Raw genomic sequence first — 24,901 nt, 5'->3', positions numbered from 1 at the left:
CTCACCCTTTCCACACACAGACCAAACACAACAATCCACTTCTGCTGCAGCCAAAAGATACCACAGCTGGGAAGCTCCAAGGCTGTTATTGAACCCAACCATATCAGACCCGTGGCTTTCATCCAGTGCTAGCAGATGAGCTGTCACTGCAACAAGTGTTGTTAAAAACTTCACAGTCTTTTAAGTCCAAAATGCAAAATAAGGACTGTGTCTAACAGCAGAACGAGCAGGTAAATCCCCTGGGAGCACTTACATCTCAGGAAAATGGTGGTGTTGCTGAAGAGAATCTTCCCAAAGTTAAAAAACTTCTTCCCCTGGAAAAGCAAAAGGAGGAGAAGACATTAGTGGGCTTAATGTAACCCAATTTAAATGTCATTTTCCACTCAGAGTTTTAACTTAATGCAAAAATGAAAGTGAATACCAATTAGGAGCCAGCTTTACTGGATTTTCCGGTTATGCTTCATCACCCCTTCGATCTACTTTTAAAGACAGCTTGAGAGACTTTTTTTTTGGTTCTGCAAAACCGAATTAGTTTACCACCACTTATTAAAACGATTTGCATTTCCTTGTTGATAAGGTCTAGACTTTATCCAAGCAAGCACCTTAGAAACAACCGAAGCGTTCATCCTTTCAGCTCTTTACCGAAGCTCACGAGTCTCACAGAAAACACGCTACTCCCTCCCACAGCCCGATAAACACGTGTTAAACACGAGATAAGAGAGCGTCTCCCCGCACTTTCCAACAGGCACAGCAGCAGAGAGGCGCTGGAAGCCTCCCCGGCGGCGGCAACCCCCTCAGCCCAGCCCCTCGGGGGCGCGGGGCCCCGATATCCCGGGGCCAAGCCCCGGCCCAGCCCGGCGGCGGGGGCTCCCCCTCGGCCTCCCGCCGCGGCCTCCTCTCCCGCTGCTGCCGAAGATAGGCAAAAGGCCCAACACCAGCCCTGGGCTGGAGCCGCAAGGCAACGGGCAGGGCAGACCAGGCCAGGCCGCGCCCCGGCCGCCCTCCGCGCACTCACCATGGGCACCGGCACCCGCCATTTGGAGAGCTGCCCGGCGCCCGCCGCGCCCGCCAGCAGCAGCAGCGCCAACAGCCGCAGCACGGCGGCCTCAGGCCGCCGCCGCTCCCCGCACCGCGGCGCCGCCGCCGCCATCCCGCCGCCCGGAGGCCGTGGCCGCGCCTCTTCCGCTCCCCGCGGGGCCACGCCGTCGTCGTGGGCGAGAGGGAGCGGCGCGGGGGGGCGGAGCAGCCGCTGCCCGGCTTCCCCTCCGCTCCTGTCCGTTTCGGAGGGCACGGGGCTCCCCCGGGAAAGCCCGGCCTCCGCTGCCGCCCCGCCGGCTGCAGCAGCCGCGATGGAGGCGGCCGCGCCGGGGGAAGCCAGGTAACGCTGCCCGCTAATGGCTCCTGGGCCGGCCCGCTGCTCGCTCCCGGTTGTGCCGGGCCGGCTGCACACAACGGAGGGCCCGGAGCCGGCCGCCGGTGGGGATAGGCCGAGCCGCCCCCGGCTGCGCGGGGCCTTCCGCTGACGGGAGAGGGCCGGGGACGTGGCCGGAACGGGTGGGGGGCTGCTGGGAGGTCCCGCGGGGCTGTTAGTGCTCGGTGAGCTGTCACTGTCACCCACGGCTGTCCTCTGCGTTTGTGAATGGGGTGTGTGTGTAAGTAGCGTTCTGTGAGCGTCAGCTCTTCATTTGCCAGGACTAAATAAAACCTTATTCTATTCCATGCGTGGCTGAACTCGGTATGTTAGGAGAAACATTCTGATGACGGGCACTATTGGCAGTCCATTGTTTTCAGGCAAGCCAAAAATTTACACTTTTCTAATAGATCTACAAGTTCTCTCGAGTCCTGAAATAATGCAGAGCTGTTGGTAGAGCCAACATAAGGCTCCTATTCATTCGTCCCACTGCAGGCAGAAGAGGAATACAGGTTTCCTATGTTTCTGCTCTTCCTGTCTGTCGATTCTTATTACTGGAACATGATGCTTAAGGACTGCAGAGAGAGAACTTACTTCAAAATGCAAAGCCCCAATAATTCACTTATGCAGAAATTCAGCTCTGTTAGTCACAGGTCCAACTGGCTGTCAAAATTATCAGTTTAAAATGAAGTGTTTTAGTTTTGAACTATATGCATACAAATTCTTCCCGTATACAAACACAGTAGTTCAGAGTCCAACAAGATTTATGTCACGATTGTCTCTACTCTCCTTAATCCTCACCACTCTAGAGGGAGACACCCATCATCTGATCTGTCAACAGGTGGTTGCTGAACACACGTAAATGTTTTCTGCTCTTTCTAGTGTTCAAGATGAAGCTGTGGACAAAAGCAACTTTAAGGAATGCAACCAGATTGCTTTTTACAGGTAAAGAGAAGAAATGTAGTGTAGGCTTTTTGGTTTTGTAAACTATTAAAAGTTACAGGAAGTAGTTTCACTTTGATTTTAATCACAACAACTGTGCTACTTTCAGGATGTTCCTTTCAAAGTGAGCATCCCACTAACCGGCCACTTTAAATGTGGAATCTCACCTCCATTGTATTCTGTCTAATGTCGCCTGGGTAAAGCAAATGACTGCCCAGTGTTACACCAATTAGCCTCTGACATACTGGGTTATAGTTTCAAATACCCAATTCTGTTCTGCAGGAAATTATGTTCTGAAGTCCCAGACAACATTTTACCAATGGGAGCAAAACATCTTTTCACATCAGCCCTCTCTAGCCTGTCACCATTTTAACTTAAGACATCTAATTTCTCGACAGGAAGTTGCTGCATACTGGCAAGCCTCAGATCATGTTTTTGTTCTACTTTTAAAATAAATCCTTTGCATGATTGCTCACATCTGCATAATGTCTGTTTGCAAGGAAACCAAGTCAGTTTATTGATAAAGAAGCACACCTTTGAGGTAACCTCAATGACACCCACCTTCAAACAGTTTATAAAACCTGGGCTCAGCAAGGAGAATTCCCCAAACAGTTGACAGAGCCTTTATTTCAGTGTCTCTGTTCTAAAAACATCATCAGGACCAAAAACTGCAATCAAAACTCTGTAGCAGCCCATCCAGACTTTGGCCACTCTCCTTGTTCAGTTCCTCCTTTCATTTTAGCAGCTCAAGCAGTGGGTCTTGCAAAGCAGAGAGCCTTCTTAGGTCAGTAGATTCACGAGTATCCCTTGAAAATCAATTTCCTCAATTTGTGTATCCAGGAAATTACAAATTACAAACATGTATTGCTTCATCGCTACAGAATGTAGAAGCTGTTCACTGGAGGGCTGGAAACCAAGCAGTGGTGTATGTATCAGAAAATAAAAAATGGGTTATTCAGCTGAAATTTATGGGGTTCTGGAAAGAAGTGGAATGTAACTGGGCAACTTTGATTTTAGTTGGTCACTTGAATTTATCCTGTTATTTAAAAGTAAAAAAAAAAAAAAGATTTTTGGGATAGTGTTGGTTGACCACGCCCCTCTATTTTCCATCTCATTCCTAATACACGTATGTTTGCTTAGAACTATATTCCCTCTTTTTCCCCTTTACTTGAAGCACTAATAATAATTGTTTGAAAAAATTCAAGACAAATCATTAGTAAACATTTCCAACTCAATGTTACGTCCCTATGTGTGATAGAAGCCGCAACAATTAGGGACACTAAAAACAATTCTCTGTCTTGTCAGGCGTCAGAAACTTCTACGTCCTGGAAAATCCTTGTATCGAGCATTGCTGGATTCAGTCACATTAAGTGATGAGAAAGTCAAATTCCAAATTATTCATGAGGAGAATAAGGTGAGATCTTCCCTAGTATAAGAAAGAGCAATGAAAATTATCACCAGGTCTGATCATACTTGCAGAAAGTTTTGAGATACTTCAGTGGTAGTATCAACCTAAACATGTCCTTTCTAGTCAGTATTTGAGAACTTGAGACTACAAGAAAAGGGACATTTTAAGAAACTTAAAAAAAAATCTGTACTGACTTTATTAAGAATCTGAATAGAACTCTTTTTTATGTTAAAAAAGGTTTTCTTCACTATTCCAAAATAATACATTATTTTTCTGTAACAGAATAAGAAGACATGTTTCAGCACCTCCTAAGCATACCTTTGTATTCCTGTGTTTGATGAATGGCAACTTTTTAGGAAAAAAGTCTTTCTCACCTATCAAATTATTCATATATAAAAAGAGAGCCAGGAAGGGGGGTATCTTCCGTTTCTCTAATTTAACAGAATACCAGCTAACATATTCAGTGAGGGAATAGGCAACCTGAGCCATCCTCAGATTATGGGAGTTTGGGACTGCAGCTCTACTCATTCCATGCTCTAAGCATCCCATTATGTAGATGATGTGCACAAAGGTATTTTCTGCCTTCCTTGTTGATCCTGACCTTCTTTGCAGTCAGCATAGAAAAAGGAGCCTGTCTTTTTTTTATTTCTTTTTTTTTTTCCTGCCAAGATCTTAAGGTAGGTGAAAGACTGAAGGCCCTGCAGCTCTGTAGGCTAGGGGTTTATATCCTAGGAAGCAGAATCTGGAACTCCAAATTATTTTTTCTGTCTTGCCTATACTCCATCTAGTCTTACGGCTCTTTCATTCTTTCATGCCTTTGAAGAGAATGGTGCTGATTAGTTTCCAGGTAAAAGGAAAAGACAGCAGGCCAAAATTCTTCATCCAATTTTTGTGTCTCAGGCGAGAAAAGATTCAGAAAGTGAAAAAGACAGAAGGGGAAAATAAAACAGAAAAAACGTCTGATTTCTTGCATAGAGATTCTCCGCAGAATAAAAATGAGTCATTTTTTTTGAGTTAGAAAAAAGTGACTTTACAGTTCCCTGAAGTATAAAATAGCTAGTTACACATCTTTATGAGTAGAGCAGTATCATCCATTTTTCTTCAGGTATCTTTCTGACATGATTCATCAAAGTACCACTGTGAATACCAGTGAACACAGAGCACTGATGTTTTTGCAAAAAGCCCACATCTCAGTAGTACCTTGCTCTTACTTTTACACCACAGTAGTAAAATTACCCAGACTTCAAGGTTATTGTATACTATCCCTGTTTTCCTTGTTTCTTGTGGGGAGAGCTGCAAATACGTAAGGCACGAGAAACTTAAAGAATCCTCTTAAAAAGAGTTGCTCTTCCAAGCAGCAAAGCAGAGTTAGCTGATGTAAATTAGGTGGATGGTGACTGTTATTTTGTAGTACTAAAGAACATTAAATCAGAAAGCAGGCGTGTATGTTTTTTTTCCAGACAGTAAGTGTATGATGATGTTAAGTTGAAAAGTAAGTTAATGTTTTTTATCATTACCGGTTTATCTGTGTGTTTGCTCCCAGGTTCTTCTGCAAGTAGAAATTTATGAAATAGAAGGCAATATTTTTAGGCTTAAAATTAATGAGGCAGCTCCTCTCAGAGCAAGATATGAAGTTCCTGATGTTCTTATAAAGGAACCTACCACCCAGAGGTAAGTGAGGGGACAATGATTTAGCACCTTACTTAGTAACTTACAGCTTCATTTGCAAGGTTGTTTTGCCTTCTCCTTCATTTGCACTACACTACAGTTGACTCTCCACATTATAAAGTTGTTACAGGAAACTAAAAATGCACATGGTTAATTTGCTTTCAAAAAATTCATGTTAACCATATAGGAGAAAGCTTTGTCATATATATTAGAAACTTGAGACTGTTTGACTAAACTGAAAAATAGTCTACTTGTTACACTGCATCATTTTTACTAAAGGCATTACATGCTAATATGAAAGGAATGCAAACTCTGGGTAGTTTTCATGGTAGTTCTGCAGCCACCTGTTGCACTGCGCAGTGAAGCCTGAACACAGCATGTATTTCTGGGGTTCATCACCTCAGCACAAGCCTTGAGGTTTTGTAATGTACGCAGACAGTCTTAGCCTATCTTCTTTGTCAGATTGTTATTTAGTTACAGTGGATTTCACATGCTGCTGATTCATATAAAACTGTTGTTGCTTTTCATTTGACAGACTCTCTGTATCCCAGAAGGAGGCAGGTATTTTGGTGCTGACAAATGCTAATACGGACTGCAAGCTTCAAGTCACAGCAAACCCCTTCCAGGTTGAGCTACACTCCAAGGGTGAGACTGTTCTGAGCATGAATTCCAATGGGTTATTATATTTTGAGCACCTACAACCACCTCCTAGTGATAGGTACAGTACCTGTCTATCCCACCATTTGGTAATTGAGCTGTAGCTGAAAATAAACAATTATATTGGAATAGCCATTTCTGTGATAGAAACTCCCACATGTTGAAATCTGTCTTCTCTATTACTTCATGCCAGTAAGTATGCTAGTGAAGTTTTAAAAAAGAATTTCTAAGTCAGTTAGCTGCAGCCTCTTTGAATCCCTTACAGCAGCCATATATGCTCATGCTAACCTAAGTTATTGGCCAATTCTTTAATAAATCAAGGTGTCTTGTTCCCCTTGTCTTTTGGGGAGTGAACAATGGTAGTATGATAAGGTTCTTACTTTTGCCTCATTTTATGACTAAACTTACTCTTCAGGTAGGTTTTGTTCACCATATAAGCTCTTCAAGTAAGTTACAATATGCCATATATGAGCTTGCAGATCAGTCCCACTGCAAAATGCTGGAAGAATGAGAAATTACAAAGCAGACCATGTCATGGCTAGGAAAAAGGCATAGCAAGCACGATTCTCATAGAAAGAATTAGTTCAAAAAAATTAATTAACAGAGAGCCCTTAATAGAGAATAAAGACACGAGGATCTTCTGGGTGGGTAAAATGCTGGCACAAATAGAAATAAATGTGGAATCCTAAAGGATTAATTTAATTCAAGTATAGAGTGAAGGCTATTTTAGGACATCAAATATTAAAATGATTTGCCAAAAAGAGCTCTCTACTATTACATCAGTTTTCAGAGTAGTCTGGCACCTTAGGACACAAGGAAACAATCTCAAGTTGTTTCAGGGGAGGCTTAGACTGGATATTTGGAAGAATTTCTTCATAGAGAAGGTGGTCAAGCATTCAAAAAGGCTGCCCAGGGAAGTGGCTGAGTCCCTACCCCAGGAGATATTTTTGAGTTGTGTGGACATTGCACTAAGGGACATGGTTTAGTGATAGGTCAGGTAGATGCTTGGACTTGATGATTTTGAAAATCTTTTCCAATATAGATGAGTCTATGATTCTAAAGCACTTAGATAATATGTAAGGCAATGCATAATGCTATATGGATTTTCTGTTAACAATAAACTGATTATTTTTTATATATTTGTTTTCACTAGAAAATCTACAGCAGAAAACGAAGAGGCAGCAAGTGATTCTTCTAAGGTAGCCTATGCTTACTCCAATTCCATCATTAATATTTTGTATAAAAGAGAATTGATTAAATAGAATGACATTTATGATTTCTTCTGGTAATATTCTTACAAACAGCCAAACTAACATGCAGCACATAACATAGAGCAGATTGCAGTGACTTCATCTTTATCATGACACCAGAATGCGGTTCTTTTTCTTCCCTATTGGAATGTATTACAGTGCGCTTTGGGCTTTGTGGGGCATTCATTCACATGAGAGATGATAGTGACTGAAAGTCTCACATCAGCTATTCCTTTATGAGATGTATCAAATATAATTTTTTCTTAATCTAATCATTTTTTTCAGTGAAATTCAAAGAGGATCTGGTATTTCAGGTAGCAGTATGTGTTTTAGCATGGCTGTAGGAGGCATCAGCACGTAGATCTGGCTTAAAATGTCTTCCATGGCCATTTTATGTATTTTTTTTTTCTCTTTTGTTCTTGATCTCTCGTTTAATTTGGACTACATATGTAACAGGAAGTTTCCCGGTGATATTTGGTCGTTTTCAAATTCCCTTTTCTTTGCAAAGAGAGTTTCAAAAGAAAGGGACCTCTTTTGTAACAGTCCGAAGATATGCCTATACATACATTCATGCTTAGTACTGATGCTTAGACTAATTCACTCTGGAAAAAGACCAGGTCCTGGCAGTGCGTAAGGCACATGCCGGTTTTCTCAGGAGGCTGAGTTATGCTCACGACAATTTTAGCCTCCTGTAGAGCAGATGGCTTACTGTACCATCCTGTTAAAAATTGGAGGAGCTATGCTGCTTTCAGCAAACTTGCATCTGAACTCCGGATTCTGCTAGGGAGTGTTCTTGCTTTGGCGGATTTGCACTGCTGCAGCAGAATCTGAATTGCATTTTGGATTTATTTATATTAGCCATATTTGAACAACAGAAAAAGTAGCAATGCATGAATCTCTTGTGAATAAAGACGTTATAAAGACATTTTTCTTAGTACATGGTGTGAGTAGTTGCACTTACAGGCTTAGCTATTTCTGTTTATATAGGAGAAACACGAGGATCTAGGTCTCTGGCAAGAGAAATTTGGCAGTTTCTTGGATATCAAAGCTCATGGTAAGTCTCAGTCTAGTTCTGAAAATGCCTTTACTGCTTTGTATTTACCTTTATTCATTCGTATTTCTGTTTAACTACTTAATGTTTATCAATGTCTCACTCACTCCTTTTAACTTGCCTGAAAGGTGTCAGTGGGTAACAAATCTGACAGAAGCACTGGAAATAGTCATTGGATTTCTGTTTAGCAGGAAGCACATTAAATGTGACCCATTTCATCAGCTAACTGATGGGACTACAAAGTGGGGGACTACAAAGGAAAATACTGAGCAGTTTTAAGGGACACTAAGAAGGGGATAGATATCTGCAAGTCAGAAGCTCAAATACAGTTTAAATTATGAATTACCAAAACTTATGACCCTTTGCTGTCTGTCCAGTTGCATTCTGCATTAACTAATTCTGTTAGCTTTGTCTGTTACTTCTATCATGCAGCCTTCTATGGCAACTGGCACTGCCCATCAGCTGCAGTATGCAGAGGGAAGTCTAAAAGAGCTTCCTTGTGGTGACAGAGGTTTCTTCTCTTCACCATTGAGACACGCAGAGGCAGGAAGCTTTTGCACTCATTATTCGTGCTGGATCTGACGTATTAGGCCAGCATCATGATTTTGCTGCTTCGCTGTATTGGGAGAGTAAAGTCCCTGGGGTAAGATTCTGATACTGAAGCCACTGCTTGTCAATCTAGAGGATCTCTGGTCACCTGCCAGAATTTGCTGTGGATTCACTCGTGATGATAGCACTTAGCAGAGGCCCTTGTGGATGCTGCTCCTTTAGCTGAGGCTGAAGAGAAGATTGTAGAAAACAAGAAACTCTGACTCTGATGTTCACTCTGCTGTACCACTCTGCTGCAGATTGACTTGTAGTTGCTGGGATAGAAACAGGAGATAATTTTAAGCAGTTTTACTACATAGTAAAGGAGCTATTACGTGCTTTTTTTCCTTTTTCCATTTTATCTTCTTAAGCAGATCAAAATTGGAAGAAATACAATAAAATCTGTTGAAAATGTTTCCTCTGCAGTATATAACTAATGATGAAAGAAGTTGAAAACAAGTTTAAAATAGCCAGTTGTTAAAACTTGCTCTTTTGTTATTATTTTTTTTTACAATTAGGTTGTGCTGCTTTGTTGCTTTCAGCTAAGCCTGAGAATGGAACTGTGTGCTCTTCTCTTTTAATGTTATTACCTCAGGTCCAAGTTCTGTAGGTGTGGATTTCTCTTTACATGGATTTGACCATGTCTATGGAATACCACAACACGCAGAATCACTTCTTCTCAAAAACACAAGGTAAAGCTGGCAGATTGTATTATTCCAGAGGAGAGCTCTAATACCATGTCAATAATTTAATAAAACAGCAGCTTGAAATATGCATATTATATCACATATTTTATTTTAATGATATAGCAGACTAAATCATAAACTGTCCATGTGGAGTGAGTTGTTCTGCTTTACATTCTGCAATTTCATTAATGCCCCTTTTGTTCTCTCTCAAATTTCCATGCTGTCTTTATTCAGAATTTCACGATCAGTCACATCTAAACAGAATTCTTAAAAGAGCAACTCCATGGGGGACAGGAGAGTATTTTAGGACTTGGAATAAATGTGCAGTATTCTCACTGATAGCCAAAATGTTGCTTGCTTGAGATCGGTAGAACCAAAGCAAAGAAGCAGTATTACAGAAGGTCCACATTTCAGCCTGGAGGGTAAACAAAAGACCATAATACAGAGTGTTCACTGAGTTCAGTGGAACAACAGTAGAGGTAAAATTGGCCTGGTTCAAGATGCTTACATCTAACAAACACATCTTTTTCTTTGTCCTAGTGATGGTGATGCCTACCGGCTTTATAATTTGGATATCTTTGGCCACAAGATACATGACAAAATAGGTATTTATGGTTCAGTACCCCTTCTCTTAGCACACAAGCCTAACAGAACTTCAGGGATTTTCTGGCTGAACTCTTCAGAAACACTGGTGGATATTAATACAAAGGCAGTAGCTGAGGTGAGAGTTGCCTACTTTCCTCGGAATTTAATATCAAAAGAAAACACTACAAGGCAGGGCCAAAAGCAAGATGGCAACATCACTGGAGACTGATCATATCAACATTGAGTAAAGGATTTTTTAAGAATATATAATAAATAGTGTATTTCTAATACCTGCCAGATTTGTGTTAGTGGTATAATTTTATGGGTCTCCACCTTTGATCCTTTAATGAACAAAAGCTTAATAGAGAAGAATTGAGCTCTACTTTGGTTTCCTTTAAAGCACATACAGTCCGGATCAGCTGCAGATACTGCTAAGCAGAGGGCGGTGCCTCTAACTGATGTGCGCTGGATGTCAGAAAGTGGGATCATTGATGTTTTCCTGCTGATGGGACCCACTGCATTTGATATCTTCAAGCAATTTGCACAACTGACAGGTACTAACTTAAATAATTGGAGTCAACCAGTATGGCAAATTTACCTGGGAGATTCCCTGAGGAACATGCTGTACTCAAGAGAGGGTTAATATTTACCTAGCCCATTGTGTGCAGTAGGCCACTTGGGAACAACTCCCAGTCCCCATCACTTGGGTGTGAAGAATATGCTTTAGACTCAATGTAGGCCATCATTCCCCAGCTGCAGACAGTTATATGTTAATCATGGCTCTCAAGTTAACTTTTCTGTAAGGTCTTCAGAAGAAATTCTGAAAAAGATTAACACTGTTAGCTTCATTCATATACTCTTCCTAGGCACTCAAGCCCTACCTCCCCTTTTTTCTCTGGGCTACCATCAGTGCCGCTGGAATTATGAAGATGAGCAAGATGTCAAGGCAGTAGATGCGGGTTTTGATGAACATGACATTCCATACGATGTGATATGGCTGGACATAGAACACACAGATGGCAAGAGGTATTTTACATGGGACAAGAAGAAATTCCAGAACCCCAAGAAGATGCAGGAACTTCTCAGGAAGAAAAAACGCAAGGTAAATAATATATCAGGCAGGAATAAAATACTAATCTGTAGCATGAAGTTACCCAATCAGCCTTAACCAAGCTACTTGAGATACTGGAAACAGTGTAACTGCAACGAAGTAAATTAGATTGTGTTGCAGTCTGGTGATGCTTCTGGTGTGGAAGCTTTTTTTAATCCACCTCTTCATGCCATTATATTGTTTCATAGTTAGTTCAGTACCCTGAGCATCAGGCTGTTAGACCCTTTTGAAGCTCCATCTTACAGAAGCAGCCTAGTGCTGTCCCTGATCAACAAAGGAGAAAATCTTTCTACATAACGTGAGCTTTCACCACTATGCTAATCTTGCTTCAGCTATCCTTGCTTCAGTTTTTCTTTCTAATATACACATTTAAAACCTGAAAGTTGTGAATTGCTTAATGCTTGATCTTTGCCAACAGGGGAACTTGAAATAGCATTCAAGTTTTATAGTCTCTTAGTTGGAGCTATAGTACCTTCTCAGCTTTAGGACAAGGCAGTTAATGGCAGAAGAAGGTACCTGCAAAATATGATACTTGGATGTTACAAACAATAGGAATTTCTGTTGTTGTTGTATGTCATACAGACTAAGACATATTTAAATGTCTTAAGGCAAATATGTATATTTTCCCATTCACAGAATATAGCCATGAATTAAACATTGTGTTTTCAGGGAGTGGGGAATTAGCTTTCAACTGAAATGTTTCAGGGGTCTAAGTATGAATTCATGCCCTCTTTGTAAATTAACTATTATACATATGTGTAGTGCAGGATATACAAACACAGGTAACTGCTTTCTAAAATGAGTGACATGGCTACCTTCTTCACCTGAAATGAACTCTTTATCTTCCTTGTATCAAAAGTTAAATTTTACTGTTTCACTAACTAGAGTTGATGCTAATGATGCACTTTATTTTCTTATCCTTGCAGCTTGTTGTCATTGTAGACCCCCACATTAAAGCAGATCCCATATATGCCCTGTATTCACAGGGAAAAGACAAGGGCTATTTTGTGAAAGACAGAAATGGACAAGATTTTGAAGGCATCTGTTGGCCAGGTAAAAAAAAAAAAAGTTCCATCTGCATTTCAAGTAGTTCATTTTTAAAAATTTGCAGAACTAGGAGCCATTAAGGTAGAATTAATTTCTCACAGTGCTTCTATTTTTTTAGATATTCATAATTTCAAATCCTTTTGATTAGTTTGGCTTTTGTACATTCATGTTCTAATTGCCTTGGTTGTACAACTTTGTTGTGTCTGTTGGCTCTGCAGATAGTCCCATTGCCTAGAGCTAGAAAAGTTAAATTTTTTGATCAGAACAGCCATCCCTCTTCTCAAACTTGTGCTGGTTAAAAGAAATCCAGTCTGGTCTGTTGCACTGAACACAGCTGTTGTAGGTTGGGTGAAAATTAAGTGAACCATGAAACTGAAGACTAGTTCAATCATAATACAGTGATTTGACATGCTGTTTTTCATGAGGTTATCTCAGAGTGAGTTGGTAGAGGGCAAAGGAGGTTGTCCTTGTTCTTTGCAGACAGCCCACAAACATGGTGCAACATCAATGAATATGGAAAAAATCAAGGATATATTACAACTTCTAGTAGCATGGCAGTTTTTAACTATTGCCATTTTATTCTACCTGTGCATATGTGTGAACGTATAACTGCAACAGTAGGTCTCTCACCCATACATCTCAGGACGTTGTTATTCAGCTTCACAATGGCGCTTTTCTGTTTCAAGTTCAGAACATCAAGCATGCTGTTTCTCCCTGGCTTCCTGTCAACATCCAAACATTTTTCAAACAGCTGACATTCATCCTGAAATGGTGCTGAGCTTCAGACCTCCAGAGTCTACATGTGATCTACAGATAGTGGCAAGAGGTGTACCAAGTTCCACGTTGGCCTGGAATTTTTGGGGGCCTTTTGTTTCAGAAACAATATCAACCACATTATTGCTGCCTAATTATGGAAAGCATTCTAGCTGTAGGCTGCTGTATTTAGGTGCAGAGACAACACATACTCTTAAAAGCAGCTAAATAACTGGGATCTCCCACATCCACAGGTTCCTCTTGTTACCTAGATTTCACCAATCCTGAAGTGCGAAAATGGTATGCAGATCAATTTGCCTTCAAAACGTACAAGGTGTGTATTGATTTGTTCTGATCTACATGTTCCAGAAAGCCCAAAAATTGGGAAAACAGAGAAGATAAAAAACTGGCTAAGCAAGTTGGTGGCTTTTGTAGTTGTATTATCATAACATACATGAAAATATCGTGAGAAACTGAAATACCATAGAAGGATTCTCTCCATGGACTTGTCTACACTGAGAAAGCTGGAACCCATACTCTGCCACTGAAACTGCTTACTTAATTGTAGCAGTAGGATGGACAGAATGTAGGCATTTTAGCAGCTCATCATCTAATACCACTGCTGCATTACCTGTTTTTACTACCATAATAACACTCAAGGAGTGAGATGGGAGTACTCTCACAGCTTATGGTCACATCTCCTTCACATTCCATTCAGCACTTCTTCCCAGTGCTGAAGGTGCCTGGGTGGACACTGCCAGACACCTCCAGTTTCTACCACCCTCCACTGAAGGGTGCTTCAACATTACTGCAAAGCTAATCACTCCCCTCACAGACCTTGCTTGGCATTTCCCCTAGTGCTTTTCCTCTACAGTTTTTCTTTTCTGTCCTCAGTTCTTTTCCTACACAGCTGTTTATTAAGTCTCTTTTGGCTTTCCCTACCTCTTCTCCCTTACCAGAAGGTGGGAACAGCAGGTGACTTTGCAACTCTGCTGAGTTTTGTGGGAACTACAAAAATCAACTGGGCTTTTAGGCTGCCACCCTGAACGTAAAAGCCACCAAGAGAGAAGGGGGGAATGACTGGCAAATTTCAAGTGACCACAAGAGCATAAATACCTTGCTTTGCTGCTACTGTTCCTACTCAAACCCCAGACTGGTCTGACACCCACTAGACATTTAAGTTTTAGCAATGCCTGTCTTATGTCCTAACTGCAACCCTGTACCATAGGGGTCCACTAATATCCTCTTTGTGTGGAACGACATGAATGAGCCATCAGTTTTCAAAGGGGCAGAGCTAACAATGCAGAAAGATGCTGTGCACTACAACAACTGGGAGCACCGGGAATTACACAACCTCTATGGCTTCTACCAGGTGCAGTATGTGGAGACACAGAACAATTCTCTGCCCTCACAGGATATGCCTAATGTGATATGGATTGTATTTAAATAGTAGTAGGTATTCTCTAACCTCCATTAGGTTACAGAATTAAATTCTGTTGTGATAGGTATTGCTATATTTGAAATAAATGTCTCTGTGATTGGTCACAAGATAGTATGACAATATCCATACATCTCTAATGTAACTATGTAATGACATTGGCTGTGACTATACAATATTAATATTTTTTTGTTGTTCAGGTATATTGTAGTAGGAAAGCATTGGTTTAACAATAGCTGTTATTGTGGACACACATTTCTTAATTTTCCTGACTAGGAAGGGCTAAAAAGGCAGCGTTGCAAATATTTTAATTGGAAAGCTCATCCTTATGACTTTTATATTAATGATTTTCAGCAAATGGCAACTGCAGAAGGACTCATCAAACGTTCTTCAGGAAAAGAAAGACCATTTGTTCTCACACGATCATTCTTTGCTGGGTCACAGAAGTATGGTAAGCAAGGACTAGCTTTCCTTCTGGTTTGTTTTCTTGAGCTTGGTATGTAGTAGCTAAGTCTAGAGAGGACAACAGCTGTCTTAGAAATACTGGAATAGTGAGATCCTATAAGTGCAAGTGATTAAAAAAATCAGGAAGGGCTGGCAAAGCATGTACAAGTCAGAATGACAATCTTTATCCTGGGACAAAACACTATGGATTTTGGATATTTCAGGAGCATGCATATAAAGAAAAAAAAAAAAAAAAAAAAAGAAGTTGCAATGAACAGCAGTTCACCAGTGTTCATGACCATCCCTGTTTTCTTTCCTTAGCTGCAAGCATAAGTTGAATCATACACCCAACTTTCCTATGTAATCCTGAGACTGAGTATATTTCAGGGGCAGTGTGGACTGGAGACAACACAGCAGAGTGGAGTTACTTGAAAATCTCCATTCCAATGCTTTTGACCATCAGTCTGGCAGGGATTTCGTTCTGTGGAGGTAAGCTGTTTAGTTTGCTCACTATACAAAATCTGCTAGTGCCACCAGACTTCAACACAGATAGTGAAAAGTTCAACAGTATTTCCAGTTGGATTCACGGATGAGTCTGATTTCAGATGCAAAAAACCCGTCTCTCACTATCGCTTCTCCTCTTAGTCTTCTGTAGCGGTTGTAACCTGGAACAGCAAACTCCAGGTGATGGTCTGTAGCATCACTGTGGCAGTCCTCTGCCACAGGGGAAGGCCCTCAGCCTCCAAAAGGTCTCTTGATATTTTTATTAAAGGATAACTTGTTACCTCCATTTTCCACTCTTGATTGGATGAGCAGCTACTCAAGAGCACAACTGCAAGTACACCATGAAATTCATGAATTTATGTACTTGGAATGTGTGTTAGAGGACAACTTCAAGTTTTTCAGAATAATTTCCAAAAATGTGTATTTTTATGTGTCTGCACAATATCTAGCTGATGTGGGAGGGTTCATCGGAGATCCAGAACCAGAATTACTTGTTCGCTGGTATCAGGCTGGAGCCTACCAGCCCTTCTTCAGAGGTCATTCTAACATGGAGAGCAAACGGCGAGAACCATGGCTCTTTGGGGAGAACAACACCCAGATCATCAGGGAAGCCATTAGAGAGCGCTACGTCCTCCTGCCATACTTATACACACTGTTTTATCGGGCACACACAATGGCTGAACCAGTTATGAGGTAAGCACTTAAGTCAGGAGGTTTAGTGATTATCCTCAGGAAGTTACCTAGACAAGGGACTAGAACACAGAGTACTTAAATATGTTTTTAAAGGACCATGCACTCCAAAATTCTCATAGTGAAGAACATTATATAGGATTCTCACCCACGCTTAAAACCATGCTTAATAGACTCTGAAGTTGCTGAAATAAAAACATAAAGGCCATTTTGCCTCTCATGAAAATACTCATTACTGCTGAATTGTTACTGTTATAAAAGCTTATTTCATATTGATAACTTGCTCATTTCTCTGCAGTATTTTTTTATATCATTATTCTTTTAGTAGAGAAACTAGTAATCTAGAACAGAAATTAAATTAGAAAATGAGTTTTTGTCCTGCTCTTCTTAACCTCTAAGAAAAAGTTTCAGTGGAACTGAATGCAACAGTCCTTTGAGCAAAAGAGGAATTGTCATCTATCTCCCTGGTATTGCTGTATCTTTGAAGTTGCTCTTAGAACCGTCCTTTTGCAGCACATTTACCTCTACTCATTGCTATGAAAATAAAATACATCTCCTATTTAAAAAAAAAAAAAAGCCTTTTTGAGAGGATTGAGTGGGTTGAGTTTAGAATATGATTTGCATTATAGACATTGAGTGAGCCTGTCTGCACATTTATAGGTGTACATGCCTGTTGTATGCACTGACAGACAGTGGGTTTTTGTCTGTCTTGAAATGAAGCTGGCATTGACATGTACTGCCCACAATGTTAAGTAAAGCCTTGAATGTGTTGAATTTACTGCAATAGGTACAGAACAAAAGAGGAAGCATGGTATTTTTCTCACAGACACAGTGGAAAATGTGTCTCATTAGCAAGCGCATGACCAACAAGGCTACAGTGAACAAGTGAAGGTCTGTAAATGTGTGGGTGAACCAGTCTTTCTTTGTAAGGAAACCCAGAGAATTGCTGCAGACTATGATTTGAATGAGCTGTTTTTCTTACACTCTCTCCAACTCTAAATGTATGGCACCTATTGTGCACCTATCACATTTCCCTTTTTTGAGAACAGAAGTAGAACTGCTGGTGGAGGTTATCCAGTCTGTGACAGGAGACATATTGCAAAAGCCGTGGTGAGCTGCTGAAAACAGGAATGACTGTCCTTCAGGGATATCAGGTCTCATCAGGTTTCAGCATTGCTGGTCAATTTTGATAGAAAGGCTCACCCATCTCTCCTTTGCTAGAGGGAAGGCATCTGTAGTGCAAGTTCACAAGGAAGAAGGCAGGAAGGAAAAAAGCTAGGTCTTAAGGGGCTTAACAGTGGGCATATAAGAGTGTCATAGCCTGTGTTGTACTGGGAAATCTCATCAGTGACTCAGAAGTGGTACTTTAGGGCACAGAAGAGGACCTTACTCTATTTTTGGTTCTTGATAGCTTTAAGGAGAGGGGGAAAATGGAACCTAAAAATGCCAGAAAGTATTGAACAAGCTGGTGGGAGAAGAGAAACTAACTGAATTCCACTGTCTGTCTTTCTGCAGGCCTCTCTGGATAGAGTTTCCTGGGAAATTAGAAACTTTTGGTGTGGAAAATGAGTACATGCTAGGTAAGCAGGTGTGGGTGGGTGAGCAATACAGCCCAGCTGCATTACAGTACCATAACAGAATGAGACTGAGCAACCATGAGCTCCTCACACATGCCTTTTTTCCCAGTACGAAGTGAACATAAGCACATGCCGTAGCTCAAGCAAGCCCTTAAAATAGCTTTGGAAGGTTGACAAGCTGTGGTAGTTTTACCGTGCTAGGCAGTTGAACACCACAACCGCTCTCTCACTCCCCCTCCTCAGATGAGGAGGGGAAGAAGTAAAGGAAAGAACAACTCACGGGTTGAGATAAGGATGATTTAATTAAAAAGGGGAAAAATATATATATATATATAATTAAGGAAATATTATTATTAATTAAACAATTCAACTAAAGGGAAAAAAGGGAAAGGGGAAAAGGGAGGGGGGAAAGGGAATAACTAAACAAAACAAGTAAAGGCTATGTGGAAGTGCAGAGGAAAGAAATTACTCTCTACTTCCCACAAATGAGCGATGCTTGACCACGTCCTTGAAGCAGGGCCTCAACGCACGTAGCCGGTGTTCGGGAGGAGGACAGACGTTTTCGCAACAAGAGCCCACCCCTCCCCTCTTCTTCCTTTTTCCACCTTTTATTGCTGAGTGTGACATCATATGGTATGGAATATCCCTTTGGTTGGTTTAGGTCAGCTGCCCTGCTGATGTTTCTTTCTCACTTTTTGTCCACCCCCTAGGAGGGTCGGAGAGAGTCCTGATGCTGTGCCAGCACTTCTCAGCAGCAGACACAACACTGGTGTGATACCACTGCTGTTCTAGCTACAAGTGCAGAGCGCAGCACTGTATGGGCTGCTGCAGGGAAAGTTAACATCCCAGCCAGACCCAGTACACAAGCCCAAGGCAACACCAGAGCACAGTGCTGCTGCTGTGATGAAATGCAGCTTTGAGGACCATAGCGGTCACTCATTGCCATGTTTATCTTTTTCTCCAGGAAATGCTCTGTTGGTACATCCAGTCACGGACAAAGAGGCCAAGGCAGTGAGTGTTCTACTTCCAGGGTCAGAGGAGGTGAGGATCATACAAAGCTGCTCAGCTCACACAAGTGTTTTATATGACAACCTCCCAACTCCCCACATCGTAATTGCTGCACACTGCCACTATGCTGAGTGTTAGCCATTCTGTGTCACTCTGAGCCTTCATTACATCTTGATACCTCACAGTAAATTTACTTCTGTGCTCTTCCAAGCTCTTCTATGCACAAATCTCAGGTCTCCTATAATTTACATCTCCCCTCAAGGCTAACTGTTTCTCATGAAAAAATAAAAAACAACTAAATTATCAATTCATTTTCTTTTCTCGTGTATTTCACATAGGCTTAATCTTGTCTTTTCACATGGAAGAAAAGGGCTGTTTGAAGGAAAGTCATAAGGAAACCAGAGGGAAGCTAAAGGAAGAAAAAATTATAACAAGGAGATACAAGCTTCAGTAGCCTGGGATGTGCATAGCGAACACTGACATGTACAGAGATCAGTTCCTCTCTGAAACTGAGTTATTAATCCACAGGATGGCACTGTGATCCACTCCTACACAGACCATTTATCTGCAGCAGCTGAGAGGTGGAGGAAGGGAAGGAATTTCAAGAAAACAGTTCCAAATGGAAAGCCTGAGTTTCAGCTCTAGAGGCAAATAAGAGGAAAGACAGAAGTAAAGGAGAGTGCTAAAGATCGTGCAAAGCTCTGTGACTCCACTAGTGCACTTAAGGATACTAACAATTCTTTCTTCAATTTAAGGAGAAAGATGAGGCTCTCCAAACATGCTAAGAAAAATATTTTTATCAAAATCTCTGTGGGAATTCAGTGCCTGCCTAACCTAAAGTAGTTAAACCTGCTGACAAGAGCAGTGCGTGGGAAGTTTCAGGTGTAGCTCTTTCTTGTGACTTGTTATTAACAACTTTGTTGTTATTATTTACTTCAATATAAATATGCTCATTCTGGAACTCAGCATTTCTAGATCTTGCCGTACACATTGTTTTCATTCTTCTTTCATTTTTCTTAGATTTGGTATGATTTCAGAACATTTATACGAATGGAAGATCCAGGCACTCTGAGGATCCCAGTAACACTGGACAATGTATGTTAATTAAATAGTTTTCTTTATGTGCTTGCAGTAAAAGTTTATTTCTGAGGTTTGATAAGAAAGAACATAAGTTTTCCCTGTTCCCAGTTCAAATTATACAATTACGAGTATGTGAACCTTTCTACCCTGGCTTTGTTTTTTGGCAGATTCCTGTATTCCAGCGAGGAGGCACCGTGATACCTCTTAAGACTGCAGCTGGAAAATCCACTGAATGGATGATAGATATTTCTTATGAACTTCGTGTGGCCCTGGACAGAGAGGTACTTTGAGGTGACATTCCCTTTACAAAGTTGTCTTTTACTGCATTTATGCTTTTTTAGGTGCTTGTTCTCTGTTTGATGAGCATAGTAGTATCTGCATCTGGATTTCCAGTGGCCCTCCTCTACTATTCTTTATTGTCAGGGGGCTCCCACCTCCCTACCACTTTTTCCTCAGAGTAAAAGTATCAGAGTGTAGCACAGGCAAAACATTTTTTTCTGACCTTTCTCAGGCCTCTGCAAGTCCTTTAGAAGAAGGAACAGAATTGGCAATCCACAGATTTCTTGGACATATAGACAGAACTTCCCACAACTGTCCTTTCTATTGAAAGAAGTGACACCTGACACCCACAGTAATAACATGTAGTCAGACTTTTTTTTTTTTTTTTTTTTTTTAATGTTTCATTGTCTACCCCTAAAAGCTGCTGTTAATTTGGACTCTATCTGGTGTGTTTCACAGGCCCGTGCAATAGGTGAGCTCTACCTAGATGATGGGCATTCATTTCAGTACCTCCACGAGAAGCAGTTCCTGTACCGGCAATTCACTTTCCACAAGAACATTCTATCTTCCAGGTAACAGCAATTGATGCAGACAAAAGCCACTCAACATACTGTCACTGGAAATGCCTTTTCTAGTTCATTATAACTGCCTTGCAAATAAGGAAACGTTAGTATTATTTATTGCTTAGTGAAGTTCCAAAAACATCACTAAATACTTGTAAGGAAACAGATCCTAAATATGCCACTATCACACTTCTACTACTGATATCTGCTGCTCATGCATAAATAGTGCTGTGAAGTGTATAAATAATAAAGGCATTTCATTGTTCCCTCAGGCTTCAGAAATATACAGTAGGAGGTCCTCAAACTACAAAATTTAACACAGAGCAAAACTGTAGACTAGGTTAAATAAAGCATGCTTCAAATTCCCTTATCTCGTAAATGAAATCTAAAAATCTTCAATATTCAAGATAGATATGAAAGATTGTTGCTAAGCTACTAGAAAATCTAGAAGTTGCCAAAATAAAGTCATTTAAATGAATGATATAACATTGTTTGCCCCCAAAAGGAAAAATTTAATTTGGATATGAGGGCTTTTTTAGACCTTTATAATAAAAATAAATAAATGAAATTAAATTAGTTGCAAAGTGAAATTTAATTGTGCTTAAGACTGAAACAATTTACCTGCAAAACGTTAAAATTAAGATTACATTTATATTTAGGGGTTTCTACTACTGTTTTACAGAAATCCAGAACATTTCTGGTTGTCAAAGCTGCATTTTTTTTGCCACAAAACTTCTCAAACTTTTTTTTCCCCTTCTAACTTTGTGAAATCTGCCATGCAGTCAAAACTTAACTGGTAATGGGAGAAAAAAAATACTTTTTACGGAGAAATGTAAATAGACGAATGGAAACCTGTTTAGGGAACTTTCAGGTGAGACTAACGTAGTATTTTTTCAGTGTGATACTGAACGGACAGAAACTATATTGATGGACAGAAACTATATGAAGCAATTTTCTTTTTTTAAGCTGCATGGATAAAAGTGGACAATACCACACCACATGTGTTGTTGAACGGGTGATATTTCTGGGACTTGGACAACAACCCACTTTTGTAACCATCTGTTCCAAGGGTAATGCATTGACTTTCATTATACTACAATTATTTGAAATACTGTTGTACTGCTGCCATTTATTAGAGGTGACAAACTGACAGTTCTACAAAGAAACTGCTGTAGCAAAGGAAACATCTTTGTTTATGTACTGCTCCTTGGGTAGCAAGGACAGAATATAGTTAAAGTATCCAGCAGCTAATAACCACTAATGTTACGTGCAGACCTGAAGAACGCTTGCTTTGTAAGGCAGTGAATATATCAGTATATGTGCTTCAGAATTACCAAGTTCTGATAGATGTCCTATACAGAATACGACCAGAAATAGCATTTTAATTGATAAACTGTTTGGTTCAGGTACAGATAAGATCTGTCTGAAACCTACATAATACTAAAAACCAGGAAATTTGCAGACAAAAAACAAATTACTTTGCTCTTCACTTTGCTCATTTGAAAGCCCCTGGACATCCTGATGTTATGGGGATCTCCAGAAGTTGTGAGGGTTCCTACATGTATAGACAGCAGCATTTACAAAAAGGGCTTTTCACTTCTGGATGCTTTCCAACCACATCCCTTCACCTTGTGAATCATGTGACTATGGATTTCCTGCCTCTGCCTCTCCTAGTTAAGGACTTTTAGGTTGCTTGGAGTAAAAACTATGCTCAAACAAGCCTTAACTTTTGCAGAAAAATCTTTGAATAGTTCTAGGAAAAGTAACGTACCGTAAGTCAGTGATTTGACTACTGTTTGTTTTGCATTCAGTCCTTTCCACCAATGTCAAGGAGTCTGAATTAAAAACTGTAAGGAGAATAGTTGTGTTTGAAAAGCATTTACCTAAATAATGTAGTAAACTCTCTTGTCCTGTTCAGATGGGAAAGAAAAAGAAGTGGTTTTCACATATGATACGAAGATCTCTGTGCTGACACTGGAAAATTTAGCCCTGAGCGTTGATACTGACTGGAAGATTTGTATCAAGTGAAAGACAATGCAACTTCTTCAGAGAATTCATTGAAAGATTGAAGGGAAATCAGTTTGGAGGACTTAGAGCATTCACTTGAATCCAGTCAAATCAAGGAACCTATTTCCTACCCAGTCAACCCCAAACTAACATTTTTTCTTTTAAAACACCAATTTGAACTCGGATAGCTCTTCTGTTCAGCAAAGGTAATAGCACTATGATTGTATCTGTGGGGAAAAAGCTAAATAATATCTGTTCAAGAGTAGCTTCAGTTAGGCTTTAAGTTCTGCTTTCACTTGCACCAAAAAAAAAAAAAAAATCATAAATTGATGGAGTGAGATTGTGGCTTATTGGCATGGGGTTTAATGTATTTGGCAATCCCACCTTTCACACATGAGAGTACTTGAGAAGAGAAACTGTGGCAGTTTGACAAAGAATGTCATTAGGTACACCTGATACAGAGGTTATCATCAGAGTTCTGTCTGCAAGCTGCCTTGTGAAAACAAACCCAGAAGGAGACATCCAGGGTCATTACAGATATTTCCTCTTTTAAGTCTTTATGACAGTGCAAAATTAGGCAGTCTGTACAGGAAAGTAAACAACAGGCTAGCTGAACAGTTCAGTCATTGAAAGTGAAGTTTGAATAAGTAGTGCCAGTCAGTTTCATGATAGTAAAAGACAGTGATGTGGGAGTACATAAATCTAATAGCTGGTGAATTTTTTTCTGAAAAGGCATAGGTCTATAGTGGTAGCAGGTTGGGATAGCAGCTGGACTCCCATGGAAACATCTTCCACAGCATTGCTCCTCTCTTTCTGCCATTGTTACTTAAACAAACATAGGAAGAAAAGTAGAAGGTATTTGGTTAGGAAAGAATTGACCTGTTTTGAATAATTGAATGTCATTGGTTAAAGTTAGCCCGGTGAAGCAACGGTGCTTACATGGAGCTCTGTTCCTCCACATCTTCAAGCGCTTGCTAAGATCTGGCTTCTGTTACACATAGTTTAGTAATTTCTTGGTCAGCTTTTAGTATCTGGCTGAGATTTGAGCTTTGTAGGTGACAAGGAAAAAGCTTATTCACACGAAGGAAATTTGAAGTGCTTAAAATTTTCTTTATAGTAGAAAATGTTTTAAATTAATGGGGTAAATTCTGCACTTAGCCGTCTGATTTCACACTTATTCCCCTGTTCTTTTAAAATTGACCCTAATGCTCCCCTGCCACTTTTTCCAACCATCTCCAAACTGCTGTGTCCTGCTGTTTTCTTTTCTTTCAAAACTAGAAGACATCATAAGAGTCCTACGTCCTGCCTGTTCCACAGCCATTTCCATATGAGGTCTCTCTCTTCACAGGCTACCCACTGCTCTACAGTTCAAGTTGTTTGCCCTTTCCATTTGTTACACCCGTAAAATATATTATTTTAAAACCAGTTCTGCTTTGAGCCAAACCTGCACGTGCCATCAGTTGGGTTTTGTGGATATAAAAAGGAAGAAATTACTTGGTATCTTTTAATATGATAAGGAAATAATTTTCTAAAAACATTAGTGAATTAACTCTATGGAAAGAGAGAAGGACAGTCCCTATTTTTGCCCACTAAAAGGGACATAATAGTCCATTTGTATGTTGTTTCCTACTCCTCATTATAAGCCTTCTCTCTGCTTGGCCAGTCATTTCCCACCTGCTGCTGTTTGTCATCTGCAGGGCAGATTTCTGGGAATACCAGAGCACTGACTACTACACTCTTGAGTACCAAGTGCAGTTTGTTTCCCACTAGACCCTTAAGTTCCTCCCCCCCATTCTATAGAGCTGTTCTTCAGCTCCTTCTAGCAGACACCATGAACCCACCAGCCCAGGAGCTGGGAACTAGCAGCCTAAATACGGCTGTGCTTAATGCAGATAAGTAAATCCAGGTGGAACAGTAACATATAGATCTTACACATCTGTGAGAAGAGAAACAAACCCTATTTTTGAGACAGACCCTATTTTTCTATCAGTTTCTAAGCTTTATTTGCTAATTGCTTCTTTTATTTAAGCATAGTGGTGCTTCTGACAGGGTGTAATTATTGTCTGGAGCGTTTTAGTGAAATGTTTTAACTGATTTTTCTGAAATTTGAAAGTAAAATGAAGTAACAATGAAGTGAGTTGTATGCTTATTCCT

General features: G+C 40.4%; 1 protein-coding gene across 2 annotated transcripts; it reads left to right on the top strand.

Moving 5' to 3' along the window:
• Positions 1–1,015: 1,015 nt before the first annotated feature.
• GANC (glucosidase alpha, neutral C) lies at positions 1,016–24,880 on the top strand. Of its 2 annotated transcripts, XM_035328095.1 has the most exons (24): positions 1,016–1,378; positions 2,294–2,356; positions 3,659–3,767; positions 5,305–5,432; positions 5,965–6,147; positions 7,240–7,285; positions 8,324–8,390; positions 9,571–9,667; positions 10,202–10,382; positions 10,647–10,800; positions 11,113–11,348; positions 12,284–12,410; positions 13,412–13,491; positions 14,386–14,529; positions 14,950–15,046; positions 15,427–15,528; positions 15,993–16,236; positions 17,749–17,813; positions 18,775–18,851; positions 19,839–19,913; positions 20,066–20,179; positions 20,637–20,749; positions 21,707–21,810; positions 22,659–24,880. In XM_035328095.1, the coding sequence occupies exons 1-24, from the start codon at positions 1,017–1,019 to the stop codon at positions 22,766–22,768; spliced, it is 3,078 nt and encodes a 1,025-aa protein (XP_035183986.1). In that variant the 5' UTR covers position 1,016; the 3' UTR covers positions 22,769–24,880. The 2 variants fall into 2 exon arrangements, with proteins under 2 accessions (XP_035183986.1, XP_035183987.1); XM_035328096.1 differs by lacking the exons at positions 19,839–19,913; positions 20,066–20,179; positions 20,637–20,749; positions 21,707–21,810; positions 22,659–24,880 and adding an exon at positions 19,157–19,579.
• The last annotated feature ends 21 nt before the right edge of the window (positions 24,881–24,901 follow it).

This window comes from Oxyura jamaicensis, chromosome 5 (genome assembly GCF_011077185.1).
Source record: "Oxyura jamaicensis isolate SHBP4307 breed ruddy duck chromosome 5, BPBGC_Ojam_1.0, whole genome shotgun sequence".
NCBI classification, from domain to species: Eukaryota; Metazoa; Chordata; class Aves; order Anseriformes; family Anatidae; genus Oxyura; species Oxyura jamaicensis.
Note: the sequence above shows the minus strand (reverse complement) of the source record. Positions and strands in the feature narration are given on the sequence as shown.

Excerpts from the sequence above, each read along its gene's own strand:
- GANC (XM_035328095.1), top strand. The coding sequence starts at position 1,017 with ATGGGCACCGGCACCCGCCATTTGGAGAGCTGCCCGGCGCCCGCCGCG. Across the intron at positions 9,668-10,201 it reads CTTCTTCTCAAAAACACAAG|TGATGGTGATGCCTACCGGC; the intron begins GTAAAGCTGGCA and ends TCTTTGTCCTAG. Across the intron at positions 18,852-19,838 it reads TACTTCCAGGGTCAGAGGAG|ATTTGGTATGATTTCAGAAC; the intron begins GTGAGGATCATA and ends CATTTTTCTTAG.